The sequence below is a fragment of the Castor canadensis genome, chromosome 8, assembly GCF_047511655.1.
Source record: "Castor canadensis chromosome 8, mCasCan1.hap1v2, whole genome shotgun sequence".
Taxonomy (NCBI): Eukaryota; Metazoa; Chordata; class Mammalia; order Rodentia; family Castoridae; genus Castor; species Castor canadensis.
Window position 1 is genome coordinate 142283274 of NC_133393.1, and position 20923 is coordinate 142304196.

The 20923-nt window shown below is 45.7% G+C and overlaps 1 protein-coding gene across 1 annotated transcript; it reads right to left on the reverse strand.

The window, feature by feature from the left end:
- Positions 1-11504: 11504 nt before the first annotated feature.
- Positions 11505-20887, reverse strand: Ckap4 (cytoskeleton associated protein 4). The gene is made up of 2 exons (XM_020183083.2): positions 20301-20887; positions 11505-14002 (listed from the first exon to the last, which is right to left on the reverse strand). Exons 1-2 carry the CDS (start codon positions 20739-20741, stop codon positions 12674-12676), a joined length of 1770 nt encoding a protein of 589 aa, XP_020038672.1. The 5' UTR covers positions 20742-20887; the 3' UTR covers positions 11505-12673.
- Between the last annotated feature and the right edge of the window lie 36 nt (positions 20888-20923).

Sequence of the window (20923 nt, forward strand, 5' to 3'; positions counted from 1 at the left end):
GATTTGGTGACTGCGTGTGGCTAATGAGAGGGAGGTTTGAGAACTGCTTCTGACATGAGAAACTGGAAGGTAGAAAAGTTCTTCACTTATATGCTTTATTGCAGAAGGTTTCAGAGGAAGAAATAATGAGCTCATTTTGAGCACAATGAATTTAATAAGCTGGTACCATGTGTAGGTCTTGGTTGCAATCTACCCAGAACAACCAAGAAAGTGTAGAGAGCAAAGAGGAGGGACAGCCCAGGCCAAGCCCTGGGGTCTGGTAGAGGAGGACTGTATAGATCCCAAAAGGGAGTAGCCAAGGAAGTAAGAAGAAAATCAGGAGCAGAAGGAACACGTCATGGGCACCTGGAGTGAGAAATGAAGGGACATGAGGACAGGAAGTGTTTGGATCTTGAAAATCACTGGTGACTTGGCAGGAAGGATTTTGATGGCAGAGAGTAGAGAATAGAGGGGTTTAGAGAATGAAGAAAGAATGATACATGGGTGACTCCTAGGAGCTTGCCTGTGGGGTGGAAGCAAGAGGTGAGATGAACACACGACGTTTTCTTTTCTTTGTTTTTCCTGAACAGGAAAGAGAGGAAATGTTTAACACTGGGCTGGACAGAGCCAGGAGAGAAGAGGCTAGAGAGACGGAGAGAAGGAGGGAGGAAGAAGGGAATTGGGGGAGGAGGAGGAAGGAGGGTGTCTTCTCCCAGATGGTTGGGGTCACTCATTTAACAGTATTATGGGACCCTTTACTACTTGCTCAGCCATCCTATCACTGCTTCAGAACACAGCCTCTGAATGGTCAGATCTTCATTCTGCTTCTAATAGCTAAGTGACCTTGTCCAGTCACATAAGCCTCCTGAGCCTCAGTTTCCTTTGCTGTAAATATGACTAATAACATCTGTTGCAAGGAGTAAGTTAAGCCATTAAAACAATAATAACAGAAAACCTTTCAAAAGCACTTATTTTGTGCTTACTAATGAGCCATTTCAGACAGTCCATTAATCCAGTCCCTGTTTCTCACCTTGGACAGAAACAGAAGAGCATGATTTTTTTGTGTATTTATTTTTTCTCTCTGCACATATTAGTCTCTGTAATAGTCTCAGGCATCCATCAAGTGCCTAACAGTGTTCTTAAGCACTTTACAGATTTAATCCTTAAAAATTCTTGATAAGGTAGGTGCCATTACAGTCTTCCCCATTTTACAGGTGAGGAAGTGAGGCAACAATTAAATTTGAAGTAACATTTCCCAGGTCACACACTAGGACCCAGGTCCTAGTCTAGCTCCAGAGCCTGTGTTCCTAGTCACTAGCCTATTCCGTCCCCACCAGCTCCAAGAATAACCTCGGGGGTAATAAGATGTGAGGCAAGTGGGCCACACATCATTCCTGCCATTCCTGCCAATGGATGCATGAAGAAGATAGAAAATAGACAAACCGGTAGGGTGGTTTAGTGACAGCACCTGCCTAGCAAGCACAAGGCCCTGAGTTCAAGCCCCAGTACCTGCCTCCCTCCTCCAGAAAAAACCACCTAGAAAAATTCTATCTCTGCTTCCTGGTCTTACCAAGCCTCTTTAAAAGCTGGGCACCAGTGACTCACACCTATAATCCTAGCTACTCAGGAGGCAGAGATCAGGAGAATTTCGGTTCAAAGCCAGGCTGGGCAAATAGTTCACGAGACCCTATCTCAAAAAAACCCTTTTAAAAAGAGCTGGTGGAGTGACTCCATATGTAGGCCCTGAGTTTAAACCCTAGTATTGCAAAAAAAGAAAATAGGAATCACATCCTGAACAAGTCTCACATGTCTCGAGTTAACCTTCTGGAGCTGGCTTTGTGGTGTTTGGAGAAGTGTGATAGAATTGAGAGCCCAGTGGAGATTCAGGGATCTGAAACCACCAGAAATACCTCCTTGTCTCTTAATGACAAGCTTAACCTTTAATGCTCTTGTAGGCCATTGCCCCTGACTTCCAGGGCACCTACTCAAATGACCCCAATGGGAAAAGACCTGCCCCAAGTCAACAGCCAGACTAGGACTCCCTGGGGTTACTAACACATAACAGTGGCTTCCTGGGCTAAGCCAGGAAGGCCTTCGCCCAATGACTTCATTTTTCATGTCTGCCAAGGGACACCCCGAAGCTACCACAGGCTCTGTATCAAGCCAGAAGGAAGAATTTCCATCACGAAAGAAAATAGGCTCTGCTATTACAAAATGTAGAGATGGGGGAACCACTAGTGCTTGGTGTTTGGAACTTTAATCACTTCTTGCCCCAAGAAGGGCCGAAGCAGACCGTAATGCTGGATTCCAAATGACTTTGAGTGGTTTGACAAGCTGCCCAACTGAGCACCAGATCCTAAGAGAGAGGTTTTAAGGTTATTTTTTTCCCACTTCTGGATTCACTTAAAGAGACTTGAGCCTTCATGAAAGAAGCTTCCCAACCACACCCACCAAAGCCCCAGCCCTTGCTTCTGGTTTCTTTCTTATATAAGCCCATTTGGAATTCTTAACTGATTCATTTCAATTCTTTCCTGTCGAGATTATAGAATGTCAAAGCTAGAAGGGCCTATCAGGAAAAACTGGGCCAAGCTCCATGTTTTGCTGGTCACAGCTACTTCCAAGCAGTGTGGTCTTGAACCTTCTACTCCAGGCACCTGGTCCCACCCTGTTCTCTGTACTACACTGCCCTCTCCTGGTGGTGTAGGGAAATTCCCTCTAGGAGGCATCTGATTTTCAGGACTGTCTTATCACAGTGACACATTCACAGCACAGACCTCTCTACAGAGGGGCTTCAGCAGTTGTCTCTAGGCTATGTCTCTCAGGATTTCACTCTCTCCTGCACCCCTTCTTACTTCCAAGAGCCCCAGTTCCTCCCTATGAAGGATGGGAGGAAGAGAGACATCATGGAAGGAAGAAAGTGGAGCCAGGGTTGGGCTGAGGAGGGGAGCTGCCCTGGGCCTTAGCTCTTGACTGCAAGACCCTCTGTTCTTGGCAGGAGAAACCATATTGTACTCCAAGAAAACCCAAAGATCTTTGATGTACAAAGCTGTGACATCACAGGCCTTAAAGGAAATCCACAAGGAGCTCAAAGTTTCCATTTCTCAGGGTGGTGGCATTTCCATGTATTTAGCTCAGACACTTACAAACCCAAACCCCAGTGCCTTTAGGAGCCAAACAAGAGACCTAAACAGATGAAAAAGCAGACAAAAGGGAGTGGTGGGAACTGTGAGAAGCTGGAGGCTACAGGTGTGCAGACTCAAAATTCTAAGCGCACATTTTGTTGGCCTTGGATGTGCAGGTCCCTTCACAAGCCTGGGCTTCAAATTCCCTACCCCATAGTCAATTTCTAAGTAATATTTATTGAGCACTTTACTATGCCTGGTCTAAGCATTGGTCTAAGGACCTTAGAGGTAGTAATTATTTTAAGCCTCACAACAACCCCATGAGGTAGGTACAATCATAAGCATCACCCCATTTATAGGTGGGGAAATTGAGGCACAGATCACTGAGTAGCTTTCCTCATGACAGATGGATAGAAAGTGATGTGGCTAGGATTTGAACTCAGACAGTCTGGCTCCAGAACCTAACTTCTTTTTTTTTTTTTTCATTTTTCTTTTATTATTCATATGTGCATACAAGGCATACAAGGCTTGGTTCATTTCTCCCCCCTGCCCCCACCCCCTCCCTTACCACCCACTCCACCCCCTCCCGCTTCCCCCCTCAATACCCCGCAGAAACTATTTTGCCCTTATCTCTAATTTTGTTGTAGAGAGAGTATAAGCAATAATAGGAAGGAACAAGGGGTTTTGCTGGTTGAGATAAGGATAGCTATACAGGGCATTGACTCACATTGATTTCCTGTGCGTGGGTGTTACCTTCTAGGTTAATTCTTTTTGATCTAACCTTTTCTCTAGTTCCTGGTCCCCTTTTCCTATTGGCCTCATTTGCTTTAAGGTATCTGCTTTAGTTTCTCTGCATTAAGGGCAACAAATGCTAGCTAGTTTTTTAGAACCTAACTTCTTAACCTCCATTATTATATATATATTTCCTGGGATGCATTGGGATGCCGATTTTATCACAATGAGAAAAGGAGTGAGATTTAGTGGACAGAGAACAGGCCTTGGAGACGGATCCCAGTCTGAATCCTGTATCTAGCACATGCCAAGTGATCCCAGGGAAATCAATGAGCCTTTCTCAGCTGTGGTACTGATCAGTAAATCAGAGACAGCCCTTTCCACGCCCTAGGATGATCACAGCAGGATTTCATGAAGTAATAAATGTGTTCAATCTAAGACATGCCATCAAACATAGATCACAATTATGGATGCCTATTACTTAAGTTAATGGCTAAGCATCCAACACTTGACTTAACCTGACTTAAGAGTCTTTGCCCACCTTTCTGTGCTTTCTAGACATGGAAAAGACAAAGGCCCCTAGGACTAAACATCTAAGAAAAGATTTATATTAACAAAACCATTTCTCATTACCTAAAATTCAAAAATGGTCATCGTCTAGTACACATTTTACAAGAATGGGTATGTCATAGAAAAGTATACTCATAGATGTTTTCGTTTTGTTTTTATTTTGTGGGACTGGGGTTTGAACTCAGGGCCTTGTGCTTGCTAGATAGGCACTCTAACACTGGAATTATGACTCCAGCATATTTTTTTTGAGACAGGGTCCCACTATGTAGCCCAAGCTGGCCTTAAACTCAAGATCTTCCTGCCTCAGAGCTAGAATTACTACACCATGCTCACAGGTCTTTTTAATAGTGGGCTTTCCTGTTATTTTTTTAATGGTAGAACTGGTTATATCCTCTCTACAACAAGAGCTGAAAATGATCTATCATTCCTGTGGTCCCTAACTCAGACACTAGATGGCAATACAGTCTCACTTCAAGTGCACTCGGTTCCTGCAGTCACAAATCTGATTTTGGGCTATATCTGAACGTTCAAGGGCTTCAGCTGCACTAGATTTTTTTTTTTTTTAAACTGGTGCATCAAGCATCTTCTGAAAGCAAACAGACTTCAGATGAGGTTGTACAAGATGTCATCCAGCCAACTATCCCCCATTTCACGCCAATAAATGAGAAAATATTTATTGAGTACCCAGTCCCCAGTGAGAATGTGGCCTTTGTTAAGACAGAAGCTACCCTGCCTCTGGGGATTTGTCCATGCTCTGTCTTTACTGACAAGCCTCCTGCTACCAGTAAGAAGATACAAAAGAGTTACAGCAGATGACAGAGTCAAGGAGATTTGGAGGAGAGCATGGAGATCACTGTTCCTCTGCTCACATTACAGAGAGGAAGTCCAATCGTGGCCCAGAAAGAAGTGAGTTATCCAAAGTATTAGTAAAAGCCTGGCAGACCAGAATCAGGACCAACTTCCAGATCCCAGGTCCCTTCCACACTCTTTGCTGTCCTTACAGTTCCACTTGGGAACCTTCAAGGATAGTCAAATGGGAAAAAGGACCTAGATTTCTGTGTTTCTGTGAGACCACACAACCAACCAGAAAGCTACCACACCCCACGGGTAACACCATTTCAACAGAACATTAACAGGTATTTAAACACAGATAGGTGGTGGTTTCCCCACAAGCCCATTACCCAACAGGTCTTGCTCATGGGTGTCTTACACAAACATGCTGGGTTTGCACAGCACAGCCCAGGTGCCACTCCCTTTCCTATCAAGGACACATTTGGCTCCCTGCAGCAGCTCAGTTGCTCTGATCTTTAGCTTATACCTGTGGGCATTTCAAATCTTTGTTTACCCAAGAGTGGAGCCAAAACAAACAATCAAGGAGAAGGGAAGGAGCCAGGCTCTTGTCTCCGTACCTGCAGGTCTGTGAGCTTGGGTGAACAGCTTCTACTATCCAGGATTCAGTCTCCTCATCTGGAAAAATAAGGGAGTTGGATCAGAACCCCTTTCAGCCTTCACCTTAGAAGGCTTGTCACATGGCTATGTAGCCTGTCAGGATTATATAAAGTGATTCAAGTTTAAATATAACACTTCGTGGAATATATGCAGTTTGTCATTTTCTAGTTTTCTAATCTATACTATTTTAAGTATTGTGGTCTTTTTTTCCTCTGTGTTTCTCCTTTAAAAAAATCTTAATTACAAAATATTCCTGACATAGAAAATGGGGCAATAGTTACATGTGTAGTAGGTGAACAGCAAAGTGTTAATTATAATATCTAAGCAGTAGATAGGAGTGGGCAATTTTTTTTCAACTTGCTACTTGCTGTTTGTCTGAATTTTCATAATAAAACATTGAGAAGAGAAAAAAAAGATGAAGAATAATATAATGAACACCTATGTAGGCCCCAGTCAGTCTAAAAAATCGAAGTACCTAACTTTGGATATTCAGACTCCTGACCATTTCTCTGTACATATGTTTACTACAATATACAGGTGCTCCCCAACTGATAACAATGCAAGGAAGTCTCTGTAGGGGACCAAATAAGAATTTTTACCAACTGCAGGTGCAGAGTTGTCAAATACAAGACTGGGTCGCAGGCCATTTCAGGTGTCAGGTTAATATGGGCCCTTTGTCATCATGAGCAAGAGAAACTGCACTCAAGCTGGAGGCTGGGGTTAGAGGCAGAGGTCCTTCATTTTGGTAATTTTCCTGAATGAAGTTTATGACAGGTGACCAGGTCATGAGATCAGTGTGCCTGCCACATCTCAGTCTTGGGGTGCTCCTTCTTTTTTACAGTCTCAGGTGAGGGATTTACATCTGGTGTGAGTGATAAGTTCGTGTGTTTGGTGTTTCTGATATGATGTGATATATTTACAGATGTAATTATTGGCACAAATAAATTAAAAGTTTATGCTTTGTGGTATTCTGGAAGATGATAGTTTACTTGTATAAACAAGACATAGAATTATTCTATTTTGGCACTTATATTCAAAACGGAGTAGCCTAGGTCAAAACTGTCACTTTATAAAATGGAGTAAGTCAAGGGTAGGGGCAGACTTAAAGCTGCTTAGCCTGTTTTCTTCACAGTGGTGACCCGGAGGGAGGAGCACTTTCAGATAAGAAGCATTTAGGAGGAGCTTTCAAATTCAGACTGTGGTTCAGATTGGGGAGGCAGGGAACCAGAATAATGCTTCTCAGCCACAGGGAAAGCCAAAGGTGGGGCACAGAAGGACTTAGTGGGGAAGTGATGAAGGCAGAATCCCACCTAAGAAAGGTCACACTGGTCACCTGTGGAGGAATCCCTGAATGAGAGGCAGGGCTAGCAGGCTATGCCTGTCCTTCCAGCACACATTGCAATTTCTACATTTCTATCTACTTCTTTAAGGGTTTTTTTTTTTGCAGTGCTGGAGTTTGAACTCAGGGCCTACACCTTAAGCCACTCCACCAGCCCACTTCTATGATGGAATTTTTTTCAAGATAGGGTCTCACGAACTATTTTGCCCAGGTGGCTTCAAACAACGATCCTCCTGAGTAGCTAAAATTACAGGTAGAAGTCACAGGCTCTGGGCACCTGCTTCCTTATTTACTTATGGTCTCTTCCATACTGGACCTGAGTGCCAGAAAGACAGGATCCTGTCTTGGTAGTGGTTGTCTCTTCAGTGTCCAGTAAACAGTGGTGCTTTCTGAATATTATAGATTGATGAGTGAGCACATGAGCCACAGTTCTGAGCTCAGTTGACCTTGTCCTGAAGAGAGCAAAGTGAGAGCATATAGCTGGAACGCAGGCACCATCTGGCCCTGGAGAGGAGAGAAGGCTGGGAGAAATGATGAAGGGTATGCCAGGCTTCAACTCTAGGAGATAGGGAATTAATTGGAGAGAGGGGCAGTGAGACAGGGTGAATCCTGGGGTTCTGGCTTAAGCAATGAGGGGACCAGTGGTTCCATTTACTGGTGGGCAGGAGGAGAATGAGTTTGGTCTGGAACCAAGTGAGATGGCTGGGGAGGGAAGCATCAAGGTATTAGTGGAAAAACAGTAGCTCAGAGGTATGGTCTAAGCTAGACATGGAGATTTGAGAATTAATACTGTGCAAGTGGCAAATTACATGAATGTATATACAAGAAAAAGTCTAGAAAATGACTTTGCAGAATTCCTACAGCTATGTTGAAGTAAAAAGTCATTTAATGTATTCATTCACAGTGATCCTTGTAATGAAAAAAGTGAAATGGGACTCTTTAAATACAATTTTTAGAAGAATGATGGAGAGGGTGAATTCAACTATAATATATTGTAAGATCTTCTGTAAATGTCACAATGTACCCCAGCACAACAACAATAAAAGTAAATAAATAAAATTTTTATATTTATTTTTAGCGTATAGCTGTCTGTTCCTGCACCTCTTCCCTCTAGGTGGAAATAAATCCACCTGGCACCATAGAAATTTGATCTTCCCTCTGATTTTAGTCTTAAAAATCATCTAGTCTAGTGGTTCTCAAACTGTGGTCCCCAGACCAGCAGTATCAGAATGAACAGAAGCTTGTTAGAAATGGAAATTCTTCATTTCTCCTACCCCACCCAGGCCTACTGAGCTGGAAACTCTGGAGGTGGGGGTCCAGCAATCTGTGTTTTAAATTGGTTTCCAGGTGATGCTGTGCATACTAAAATTTGAGAGCCACTGTTCTGGGCAATTCCATCATTTTGCAGATAAGAAAAAAGAGATAGAGAAATTAAAAGATGGACATGCCTGACATCACACTCTGGCAGTAGTGGGTCTGATGTAGACAGCTGAAGACTGAGGCGTCAGTCAATGGCAGCTGCCCTTCACTGCAGCCAAGGTGTCAGGAAGATATGACAAATCTCAAGGGTTTACCCCAAGTCATTCCATTTCCAGCCTGGCCTTCAACCAGCTCAGAAGTAATGGTATAGACATGACTGGAAACCACTAGGGAGGGACAGCATATTTTCCTTGTCACAACTGCCTCCTGTATGAGTTAGGGCCTGGCCAGGAATCAGAGATTAAATTAGTACTTTGATTAGGGAAATTTTATTATAAAAAAAGTCACCTAGTAAAGCATGGCTAACTCTTAAACCCACACTGCTTGCAGCCAGGTGCCAGTGGCTTACACCTGTAATCTTACCTACTTGGGAGACTGAGGTCCGGAGGATTGTGGTTCAAGGCCAGTCCAGGCAAATAGATCTGACACCCCATCTCTAAAACAACCAGAGCAAAATGGGTTGGTGGACTGGAGGTGTGGCTCAAGTAGTAGAGCACCTGCTTTTGCAAGCCTGAAGCTCTGAGTTCAAACTCCAGCCCCACCAAAAACAATGACAAAACACTGTTCATGACCACAGACTGGCTTCTCCCTGGTAATTTTCTCCACTCTAGATTTCCTTACCCTTACCCATTACCCCCATTACTTTCCTTCCTCCCTTTCTTTTATAGCCACTCTTTATTCTCTGGGCAGTTTCCTCCATTTCCCCCTCTGCTGAGCTCTAGACCTGGGCATCCCAGGTCTGGGATGAATACAATCCCAAAATACAAGTTGCCTTCCTTATATCCTCTCTCATTTGGGGAGGCCATTTTCTTAGGGTCCTCTCCCTCTCTCACCCCACATGCATTTAGCAACACCTAAATGACAAGCTCTGAAATTCATCTGCAACACTCACCTTCAGGCCTTCACTCAGGTCTCATCAGGTCCAGCCTGGACCAAGTCTTCTGGTGTCTCTGTCCCCATCTTGCTCTCCCCTAATCCTTCTTGGGAGGTGGAGGGAGGGGCAATCTAAAAGCCCTTTAGCTCTGAGCATGGTAACTCCCTGCTGCATGCCTTGCCATTGTCAGAATAAAATCCACTCTCTAGGAAGGCACAGGTCTTCTAACCTGGCCCATATTATTCCTAGCAGCACCCTTAATTCCTTAATACACCAATTTGCATGACTGTCACGACTGGGCTGTAAGACCTCTGAGGTCAGGATCATGTCCTGTGCATCTTTAATTTACTGTTATTTAGCAAAATGTCTGGCTATGAGTCCAATAAATGTTTGTTGATGAATGAATAAATGAGCCAACAAATCAACAAGACTCAACTGTAATTGTTACTTGGGGTTAGACCTATCTCTAAATGCTCTACCATCAAGAATATGGTACACATTCGCTTTTAGCATCTGAACTATTTGATTATTTATCTGACACTTGTATGTTTTCTACCGTATTAAATGAGGATCTGTTTAACTGCATGCCACAGTCTGAGGATAGGGCTGTAGAAATGACGGCAGGAGAAAGAGCAAGAGTATAGCCAATGCAACCAACAGTTCTGAGAAGGGAACAGAACTTAATTTTCTCCATTGTACTGTTTAGCACCCTTTACCAAGAGGGCAGAAGTAGCTACTGATGCTTACATATCAACTCCTGTACTCTAAAATGATTCAAAAATTAAATTTTAAAACAAAAACTTTGAAGTTAAAATTGAAACAATTTAAAGAACCTGTTCTGATTTATACACTAGGAAAGACAGTGCTCAGAGTTGTAAAGCCTTGATACTACTGCCTTGCAAATCCATGATAACTAATGGAAAAGTCCTGAAATGAAGGGCCCTCCAGCCTATAGTAGAGCACAAAGCCTGTGCTCCCCTGTCCCCTTCTCCTCCTGGGGGTAGGGCAAATAAGACTTCCTTGAAGCCTCAAACTCTGAAAAAGGCCAGTGTGGACCTCCACTGCCTCTGGATGGCAGAGGAAACTCACATGAAGAGCAGGGGCTGGGGTCAAACCTCTTCTATAACCTTGCATGATGCTTCTGATCCTACTTCCCTTCTGTGGAAAGGGGAATGATACTGCCTATCTCAGGGAATATAAGGAAGGGTAAACAGAGGTCTACATAGTGTTCACCGCAATACCTGCACACAGGTACTCTACTGAGTAACACCTTCTGTTATTATGAGGTGGTGGGTGGTGGAGGGAAATAGAGAAAACAGACCCAAATATGCACTGGGTCTCAAGATTAAGGTTGCTAAAATGGGCTCAGTGGTTCTCTGGTGGCAAGTTAGAATCAGCTAGAGAGCCATTCAAATGTGGGTGCTAGCCTCTACCTATACTGGTTCAAGCAGGACCCCTGCGGGCAGGGCCCAGGCATTTTTTCACTCTCCCCAGAAGCTTCTAATAGGCTGAATTCCTCTGCTAAAGCTAACAAGAGTTGTAGACAAACAATAACCTCTAAGCAGACCACTAACAGTACAGCAAAGGAACATTCCCAGGTCCAGGAGTGAGACCATCTTAGTTTTAGAATTTAAAATAAAAGTCTTCTCTAATCCTGAGTACTGCCTGTTGATAAAATACATCGTAACTAGCCAGGCACCAGTGGCTCACACCTATTAATTCTCACTACTTAGGAGGCAGAGAACTGGAGGATCACGCTTCGAAGCCAGCCCAGGCAAATAGTTCAGGAGACTCTATCTCAGTAATATCCAAAGTAAAACAGGACTGGCAGAGTGACTTAACTGGTAGAGCGCCTGCCTAGCAAGCTGAGGCCCTGAGGTCAAACCCCAGTGCCACCAAAAAAAAATAAATAAAAGACATCATAATTACTAAATCCACAGAAGAAGACACTCTGGAAAAGTTGTAACAAAGCTCAAGTGTTTATTAAGAATTAAAAATACTGTAAATAAGCCATACAGTTCATTTCACAGTAAACTAAACGAACATTTTTTTCTTTTGCTTTACGGCTTTTTTTTTCTCTTTTTTTCCTTTTGTAAGGGCAAGATAGCCATTAAAGAACAATACAGCTCAAAGAGAAAGGGATACAGCAAACAATTACAGAAATGCAGTGCACACATCCTCAATGACAGATAGGGTCAGCCCATAGCAGACCTCTCTATGAACATCATGTTAAAATAAGAGATTTGGCCTACATTCCCCAGGGAGACACCCCATTGTTTTGAGGACAGCTCTCACAATACATTTCTTGGAAGAACCCAAAGACTCTCCTTTTTGGAATCCTAAACCTATGCATTACTTGGTGATCCTCCTAAGAGCTGGTACAGGTCAGGCAAGTCACCAGGGACAGAGGGCTTGAAGGGCACCAGCCTCTGGGCACTGTGCTTTCACATTCAGAACCCTCTGGATTCTTTGCATAGTTACCTTTGAAATCACTAGAAGATTCAGGAATGGAAAAAGACACCTCACCTCTGGAAGTGACCCTCCAGTAGCTGATTCTTTTAAAATGAAAATGAGGGGCCTACCCCTCCCCATTCAGAGCTGACATCTATGAGTTTTAACCAGTTTTAAGTGGAAGACAACAAGTGAGAAAGCTCATAAAAACTTCAGCCAAGAATATAAAAAAATAAGTAAAATGAATTTTCTTTAGACAATTAGAAAAAAAGCACCTCCCCCTTTTTTTTTTAACTTGAAATCTGTCGGCCAGACAAGGGTTTTTTTTTTTTTTTTTGAGGTTAGAATTAATCTGCTTCTGTTAACCCTCAGTTGAAGCCACTGTCATTTTTCTGACAAGAGACACATCCCTTCTAAAAGCCACCTCTTACACACAGGGGCTTGCCCTTCAGGAAACCAACCAAACAAAAACAGAAGCAGTGGGCTTAAGAAACCAATGTATGTGGTAACAACTGCAAATAAGTTAACTGGGCCCAGAACACAATGCCTGGTGTTCAAATAGTGTCTATCATTCTTCAAGGGGAGACAAGAAACTGGGGCAGGGCACATGGGAGGAAACAATACATTTTTTGGTCATGAAAAATTGGACTACAAATCGGCACCCAGCACACAACTCATCTAGATCTTTTCATGAATCTTTTCAACTTTCACAAACAACCTGTCAAGATCGTTTCTCAGGTCATCTAGTAAGCCCTTAGCTGATTCCAGGTTGTTCTCGTTGGTTTCTATTTTGACCGAATAAGCAACCAAACTGTCCACTGCAGTCCTGAGCATTTTCAAGTCCGATTCCACTTGGCTCACTGAGGATTTCAGGTTGTCTAGAGCAGAAAGTCTGTCCAGGATGTCCTGAGGAGGCAGACGGGAGGCCTGGCCTTGGTCCTGACTGAGCAGTGTGTGCACCTGCTCTTGCACCTTTTGCAGCGACTCCACAGTGCTGGGGAGCTCGCCCACACTTCTCTTCAGGTCCTCCACATCACTGTAGAGTGCCAGCTGGGCCTCCCCCAAGCTCCTTACCGTGTAAGCCAGGCCATCCTTGTCTGCCTCGGATGAGGACCCCAGGCCTTCCAGACGACTCTGAAGCATGGCCAGGCGCTGTTCGTACTCCTGGCTCTTTGACAGGAGTGATTCCAGGCTCTCCGTGTTGCGCGCAGAAGTCACCTGCACAGAATGGACTCCATCCTCTACATTCTGCAGCCTGGAGTCCAGTCCCTGACTCTTTTTCTGGAGCACATCTAAGGCATCCGAGTTTTTGAAGCCGCCATCTTCCTCTGGCCTGTGGGCCTCAGCCTTCAGCTGGCGTAGCTCTTCCTCCAGCCTCCTGATCTCCTCAGGAAGACGGGAGGTGGACTCTTCAGACTGGAGTAGCTTCTCGGTGAGCGCCTGCAGGGCAAGGCGCTCCGTGTCCGCAGCTTCCTTGAATGCCTGCTGCTCCTGCTTGAGGCTCACTAGCTCCCGGACCTCTGTGTAGACGTCAGACTCCATGGTCTGCAGGGAGCTTTTGAGAGTCTCAATGTCCTTCTCCCTGGACTTTGTAGAGGTCTGGATCTCCTCTACCTCTGCCTTTAGGGCTTTCAAGTCCTGCTTGTACTCCATGGATTCTTCCAGGGAGGCGACCTTGGCCTTTACATCATTAATTTCCTTCTGGCTCCTCTTCTGGACTTCAGTGAAGATGGCGATGTTGTCATTGATGGACTTGGTGAGCTCTGTCAGCCGCTCCTCCACAGTGTTCTCCAGGGATGTGAAGTCCCGTTCCCGGGCGTCCTTTACCACGTGGATCCCATCTGAGAGGTCTTTGAGAATCTCATTCTGCAGCTTTTGCAGAACCTCACTGATCCGGTTGATCTCACTCTCTCCTTGCTTCACAACTTTCTCTGTGAGGTCCTGCTTATGCTGGGAGCTTCTCAAGATGGACTCAAAGGTCCCAAATGTGGCTTGCAGAGAGTGCACCTGTAACCAAAACCCAGATGTCAGCTTCAGAGAAGAGCTGGAGACTTTTATATGACACAACTATTTTCTGTTTGCACCCTCCAGGTCCCTTCTCTTCTAGACTGGCATAATTTCCCTTTGGGGGACCCTCCTTCTACATGTCGTCAATGACATAGTAGGACCAACCCTAGGGCCCCTCCAAAGCATCAGGGGTAGTTTATTAGCCAGGCCTGACCTATCACCATTTTCCACCTGCCATCTAGAAACCAAACCAGCACAGAGAGAAGCAGAGCTGAGAGATGGCAAGATAAAGTCCCAAGATAAAATCTGAACTCCTGGATACAGCTATCCCTAAAGGAATCTGCTCTTGAACTTTTTAGCATAAGCTAATCAATCTCTCTTTCTCTGTCTCTTTACACCACTTTGGGCTGGATTTCTAGCCCCTGCAACTGGCAAGTTTACACAGGAAAAAAGCTGAGGCACACGGAGCCACTAGGCTGGGATTCTAGAGACAGGGTCTGGGTCTCTGCTCATCAGTTCCCGCTGTGTGGCCCTGATCAAGTCAATGTCCTTCCTGGATCTTGTTACGCTCTGCATGCCACGGCCCAAACAAATCCATAGTGTTCTCTGGCTTTGTAAACACTGTGATCCTATTTGCTGGTGCATACTCATTTTAAATAAATTCTATCTGAACAAGGACTAACCTGAGAACTATCCAAGGCTGGTTTTATATACTGAGAGGCCATGTAGATAACAAACCTTGGCTTTATATTGATGTGACATACGATGCCACCTACAACGCTTAGTGGCAAAAAACACCTTGAGGGAGAAGGAAGCAAAGTCCAGCTGTGTGGCCCTGACGCTGTCCGGTTCCTAGGTCTAACCACCATTTCCCAGAATGCTCAAGACAGAGACATGCCAAGCATCATTTGGCCCTGAGCAGCCAAATTCATAATGTGGAAAACTGTGTAAGTGGAATGGCCCTAGTCAACATTCGACAACTAAATTCATTTTAAAAGGGGGAGGACAAGAAACGTCAGATTAAGAGAAATTGAAGAGATTTTTCAATCAGAAATAATGTGTAGATCTTAAACAGTTCCTGATCAAATCAACTGAAGATAGTTTGAGGGAGAATCAGGGAAATATGAATATGTCTGAGTGTTAAATGATATTCAAAAACCTCTGTTAACGTTGTTAGGTAACATATTCTGTGTTTTACTAAAGGAAACAAAAAGAGTATCTCACACCTGTAATCCCATCTATTCAAGAGGCTAATGGGTGAAGAACATGAGATCAAGCCCCGCTTAAGGAACACTGTAAGGGCCCATAAATATGCATACCTATAATCCCAGTTATGTGGGAGGCAGAAATAGGAGGATGGCAGTTAGAGGCCAGTCCAAGCTTAAAAACAAAAAGCAAGTGAGATCCTATCTCAAAGACCAAGCCAGGCATAATGGTTCATGTATCCAATCCCAGTGATCCAGGAGGTAGACATAGGAGGATCATAGTCCAAGGCAGGCCTGGGCAAAAGCACAATACCCTAGTTAAAAAAATAAGTAAAGTAAAAGGAGTATGGGTGTAGCATCTGCCTAGAGAGTGCAAGGCCCAAAGTTCAAACTCCAGAACTGCCACACATACACTGGCACCAAAAAAAAAAAAAAAAGAAAAAAAGAAAGAAAGAGAAGAAGGAAGGAAAGAAACTTATTAGCTAGAAATAAATCCTGAAATACTTCAGAGTAACTAAACTAACATGTCAGTCAGGGATTTGTTTTAAAACTGTTCCTAGAGCAGTATCCGCTGAGTCTGCCAGGGTAATGCAGGCTCTTCTAAGGGCCTAGAAGTGAACCGTACCCCGAGTCCCTGATGAATCTTCTTGGGAAGGACAGCCAGTCTCTTTGCCTGGGCTATGGTATTTGATGAACTGGACCATTTTCCAACACCAAGAGCAATTGGAGAACAAAAGAGACCAAGTGGGCACCAGTAGGGCAGCAGAGTGGTTCAGGGTCAGACTGCTTGAACTTCCAACCAGAAAAATGGAGGGGGTCTACAAGTGGAATGAAACAGAATGGCAAAATAATAATAATTATCCAAACTAGGATTCATTATATTGTCTTCTTCTTTTGATTACACTTGAACATCACCATGATAAGAAGTTAAAAAAGTAAAATAAAATAGCTTTGACACTTTCTAGCTGGGTGATCTTGGGCAGGTTACATGGACTATGGACTGTCTGTGCCTTGGTTTCCTCAGCTATATGAAGGGAAGAAAAATAGTACCTGACTGATAAGATGTCACTGTGAGAATTAAATGAGCTCATATACGAAAACTGCTTCACTGTGCCCAACACACAGTGGATGCTCAATACACAGTGTCTACTGTCTTCATTACTGTTTCATCTTTATTCTGAAATACCTCAAAAGGATTCCTAGCACCAGCCTCAGTCAAAGGCAAAGGGCAGGAGGAGAATATGAAAACACACAGGAATGTGAACAGAGCACCTGGATTCTAGTTCCATCCACTCAGTGAGCACAAAGAAGCCATATTTGCTCTCCAAGTCCTGGGTTCCTCATCTGTTAGCAAACAGGTCTTTCCAGCCCCTTCTATCTCTTCTAGTCTGTGATTTTAAGATATATCAGAATAAGGTTCTCAGGGACTCCAAAACAGTAGACAGTTTCCCTGCCCAACCAAATACAACCTGAGGTGTACAGGACACTTTGAGAAGATACTGGGGAGAGCTCATTTCTAAAACTGGGTTAACTGAATCACAATACCTGTCTGTTCTAAGCAGAGTGCTCAAGACAGATGTGAGCAGGCAAGCACTGTACCTGCAACATGGCAGGCATGCATCCAGCATCTTCTCAATGAAGCAAAGAATGACTAAAGCCCAATGTAGACTGGGCTGGTCCATTTCCACCTAATCCGTGACTGTTACCCCTAGCCCAGACTGACTTTACAAATGGTTATGAAGGGGATTCAGTAAGACGTTACAGATAAAACCAAGCCAACCAGCCCCCAATGCTATTAAAAACACAGTGTCCCCCACTGAAGGTGATATGAGGTCATCTTTATGTGCAGAGGCTCATAATAGTCAGTATGTACTGGATGTAGCTTTTCTCCAAACAGATGTGGGATACCCAGTAAGTGGTAAATACTTGGTAAGATGCCAGAAATAAAATAATGGCTAGGACAGGAAACCTACTCTCAAGGAGCCTCACTGGTGGGGGGGGTGGCTGGATTGGGTGTCAGCAGCGATGGCTAATGTTCAATGGGGTGCTTACTGTGTACCAATAACTATGCAAAATATAACTGGCAGAGTCAAGCATCAAAATCTCAGGATATCTGATTCCAGAACTTGAACACTTAAACTACTCTGTGACGTGCTCAGAGCAGCTGCCAGCACCCAAGAGCCCTGACTCCTTATCTGGAGAATCAAGACCAGAAGACAAAGAAATACAATGGAGAATTCACTCTACAAAAGTACCTCCTCTCATTAAACTGTTCCTACCAGCCTAAGCTACTCCAGCAATTGCTTACGCCACCTTTGGTCAGCCACAGCAACACAGGCTCTTCTGAGGGGCTGAAGCTTAATTGTCAACATTTTCAGAAGTCCTGGACCCCCTTGAGCCTGAGTCTTCTGGGTAAGGATAGCGCCTCTTTCCTGTGCTAATGGTATTGAAATGACAAGGGCCATTTTCCCATACTGAGAGCATCTGGAAAACAAGAGGCACCCAATTCCTACTCCAGCCCCAGCTCTACCATTTAGTCTGTGACTCTGAATGAGTTACACAGCCAGTCCTGGCTCAGCTGCCCCATCTGTGAAATGACACTGGGAGAACTGAATCATGGCTATGAAGCACTAATGGAATACCTGGCCCGTAGCGAACACTAGTTATGAACAGTAAGACTGCAAGTTCATTTCCCTGCTGAGAACCCATCTCACCTCCCGCCCCTACCAAGTCTCAGAGCTACACAGGAGTTTAAACTTAAGGTGCCAGAGGCCAATTGTGACTGGCTCCTCAGTGCACAGTAACTTACTCAGTGGCTCCCTAGAAGACACAAACACACTGTGGCAAGTCCTAACCCTGTTCTGAGCAGGCTGAGGTCCCAAGTCAATGGAACAAACATTTGTTGAGCACCTCCAATGCAGTAGGGAAAGACAATGAAATAAAGAGCAAAGTGATTAAGAGGTTCTAGTGGTTACACTGCAGTTTTAGTCCCAGTCCTGCTGCTCACTGTGTGACCACACATTCTGGAACCCCTCACTCTCCTCATCTGTGAAACTAGACTGATAATAGCACTTACTTCTTGGAGTGGTTGTGAGAGTCAACAGATAATGTATTTTCAAATACTTAGCCCAATGCCTAGCACATAGTAAGTGCACAATAAACAGGAGACACAGAGTAATAGCTGGATCACACTTACTTACAAAAAAAGGTGCTCACTATTTCAATAGCTTTAGAGCCAGGCACATTCTTAAAAATTTGGATGGTACCTCTCCTTCACTGTGTGGATGGGAAATTGAGCCCCAAAGAGGAAGGTAATCTGTACACAGCTGAAACAGAGCAGGATTGAGAGCCCAAAAGGAGGGATTACAGAAGAGATAAGGAGGAAGCATGGGACTAACACCCAAATTCTTCAACTTGGATTCAAGACCTCAACTTCCAACTTCCTCTCTCATAATTTCCTATATGTTACTCTGCCACAGGGAGGGTAGCCATCTCCTGTTCCTGGAGCATGTATGTACAAGACTTCCCCCGTACCTGTGTGTTCATATCCCTTCTCTCAACACTTCTCACCATCAACTACTGGTACTGCCCGAGTATGGGGATACAGGCAGGCAGACTCAGGGAAACTCCACACCCTCCTCCTTGGCAACCTGCGCAGGAGTTACCCTTGACTGACAACTACTTCCGTGCTGATTCATGAGTATGATCTGTGCCTTTCGCTCCTCTGTGCCCTATGGAGGCACAGCGCCTACGCAGAGCTGTATGATTATCAGACTTCAATAAATATTATGATTGATAAGCAAGTGGGTGGACGGAAGAGAGGAACGGGGCTGGTGATTAGGCTCCAGCAGGATGTCTATTTTTTAAGGATGATATGACATTCAGGATAGGCAAAGCAGCACTGCCTACTTAATTCTCTTGGAAAAGTCACCTCCCTTGGCCTGCAGCATAGCAGGCTGACTCACTCCAGTTGCTCTACCAGTCTTAAGAGGAAATTCTAGTGCTGCACGCTCAACAAAAGTAGGGACTTGGCAGGACCTGCAGCATGCTGGGAAAAGGAGACAGCAGTTCCGGCTCAGAAGTGGCGGGATTTTTTGTTTCAGTCCTGCAACCAACTTTCTCTGAGCAATGACATGGTAGAAGATGGAGGGAGAATGCAATCCAAGGGGCTGCACTTGGTCTGGAAAAACCACGAAAGGGTTTTGCAATTTTGCCTTGAGTTGGATCCAGCCATCCCTGAGACAGGCCCCTAGGGACTCTTAACTGGGCAGTGGCCTAGACTTTGCCATACAATCTGCCACTCACTCATCAGCTGGGCTCTTTGTCAATTCACTTAATCTCTCTAAACCTCAGTTTTCTAGTCTGGAAAATGGAGTCAAAACCATCAGTCTCCCTCTCTCCCTTCCTCCCAGGGTGGCTCTATGGATTAGATGATATGTGAGTAAGCCCTCTACACCCCACATAAACGAATCTACTAGTACTATTCTCCAATATGACCTAATATTTTTGGCCTTTCCTTTCCTCTAAAGCTAAAGTAGGCTACTGCAATGGCCCACATGGGCACTCTAGCCCAGTAAAGGCCAAGGGGCCTAAAGATAGAAACTATTTCATCTGAACTTACCAAATGACTAAGAATACTAGTTTTTCCTTCCCCAAAGTCTAATAAAAACGGGCTCCGATGTCTCTCTCCACCGGCAGAGCCAAGGTGCGGCCTTGCCCGAGGCATCCAGGGATGGATGCGCCGGCGTCCCTTCCAACCTCCTTTTCAGACAACTCTGCCCATTCAGCAGTTCCTAATCCAAAAAGAATGGACTCCCCAGAGCCTGCCGGTTTCCTTACAGGTCACCGCTAATGTCCAGTGACAAGCCCTTGGCCCACCCTTTCCCACGGGCCTGGCCATCGTCGCAGCGGTCCATCCCTCGGGCCCATTCCTCCGTGACCATTAACAAAGGGGGTCTTGGGACCTCCGGGGAACGACGGACAGCGGGATTGGGGCCACGGGGCCTGGGCAGGCAGGCCGGGAGTGCACGAGGGGGCTCGGGGTCCCCCGCCAGTGCGGGATGGGGGATCGGGTGTGAGAGGGGGGTACCCACCTTCTGCTCGACGCCCTGCAAGCCCTGGCCCAGCTCCTCCCTTTGCCGGGAGAAGTCCTGGTGGCTACGCCGGACCTGCTGGACCTCCTCCAGGACGTGGTGGACACACCAGCCCGAGAAGGCGGCCGCCGCCACCAGGGCGAGGTAGAAGAGAAAGTTGAGCACCCGGCCGAGCCTGCGGGAGCAGGACGCCGGGGACGAGGCGCCGGCGGCGGTGGCCGAAGACCTGCCGCCGCCGCGGTGGCCGCCCTTGCCGTGCGCCTGGTTCTGCGGCGGGTGCGGCGCGGGCGGCGGCGGCGGCGGCTGCTGTTGCTGCTGCTGCGGAGCCGGTGGCGGCTTCTTCGCCACGTCATCCGCGCCGCCCGACGGGTGGGCGCCCTTCTCCGAGGGGCTCCCGGCGCCGTGGCCGCCCTTGGAGCCCCTTTGTTTGGCCGAGGGCATGGCGGCGGCGGCGGCGGCGACGGCGAGGCGAGCGGGGGTGGGGGGCGCGCGGCCCGGGAAACTTGCTGGGGCTCCCCCGGGGCTGAGCGAGCGGCACGCGGGCGCAAGCTGGCGTCGGAGCGGCCGAGAGCGCGGGCGGCGAGGAAAGAGGCCGGCCCAGGAGGAAGGAGGAGGAGGAAGGA

Excerpts from the sequence above, each read along its gene's own strand:
- Ckap4 (XM_020183083.2), bottom strand. The coding sequence starts at position 20,741 with ATGCCCTCGGCCAAACAAAGGGGCTCCAAGGGCGGCCACGGCGCCGGG. Across the intron at positions 14,003-20,300 it reads TGCAGGGCGTCGAGCAGAAG|GTGCACTCTCTGCAAGCCAC; the intron begins GTGGGTACCCCC and ends TTTTGGTTACAG.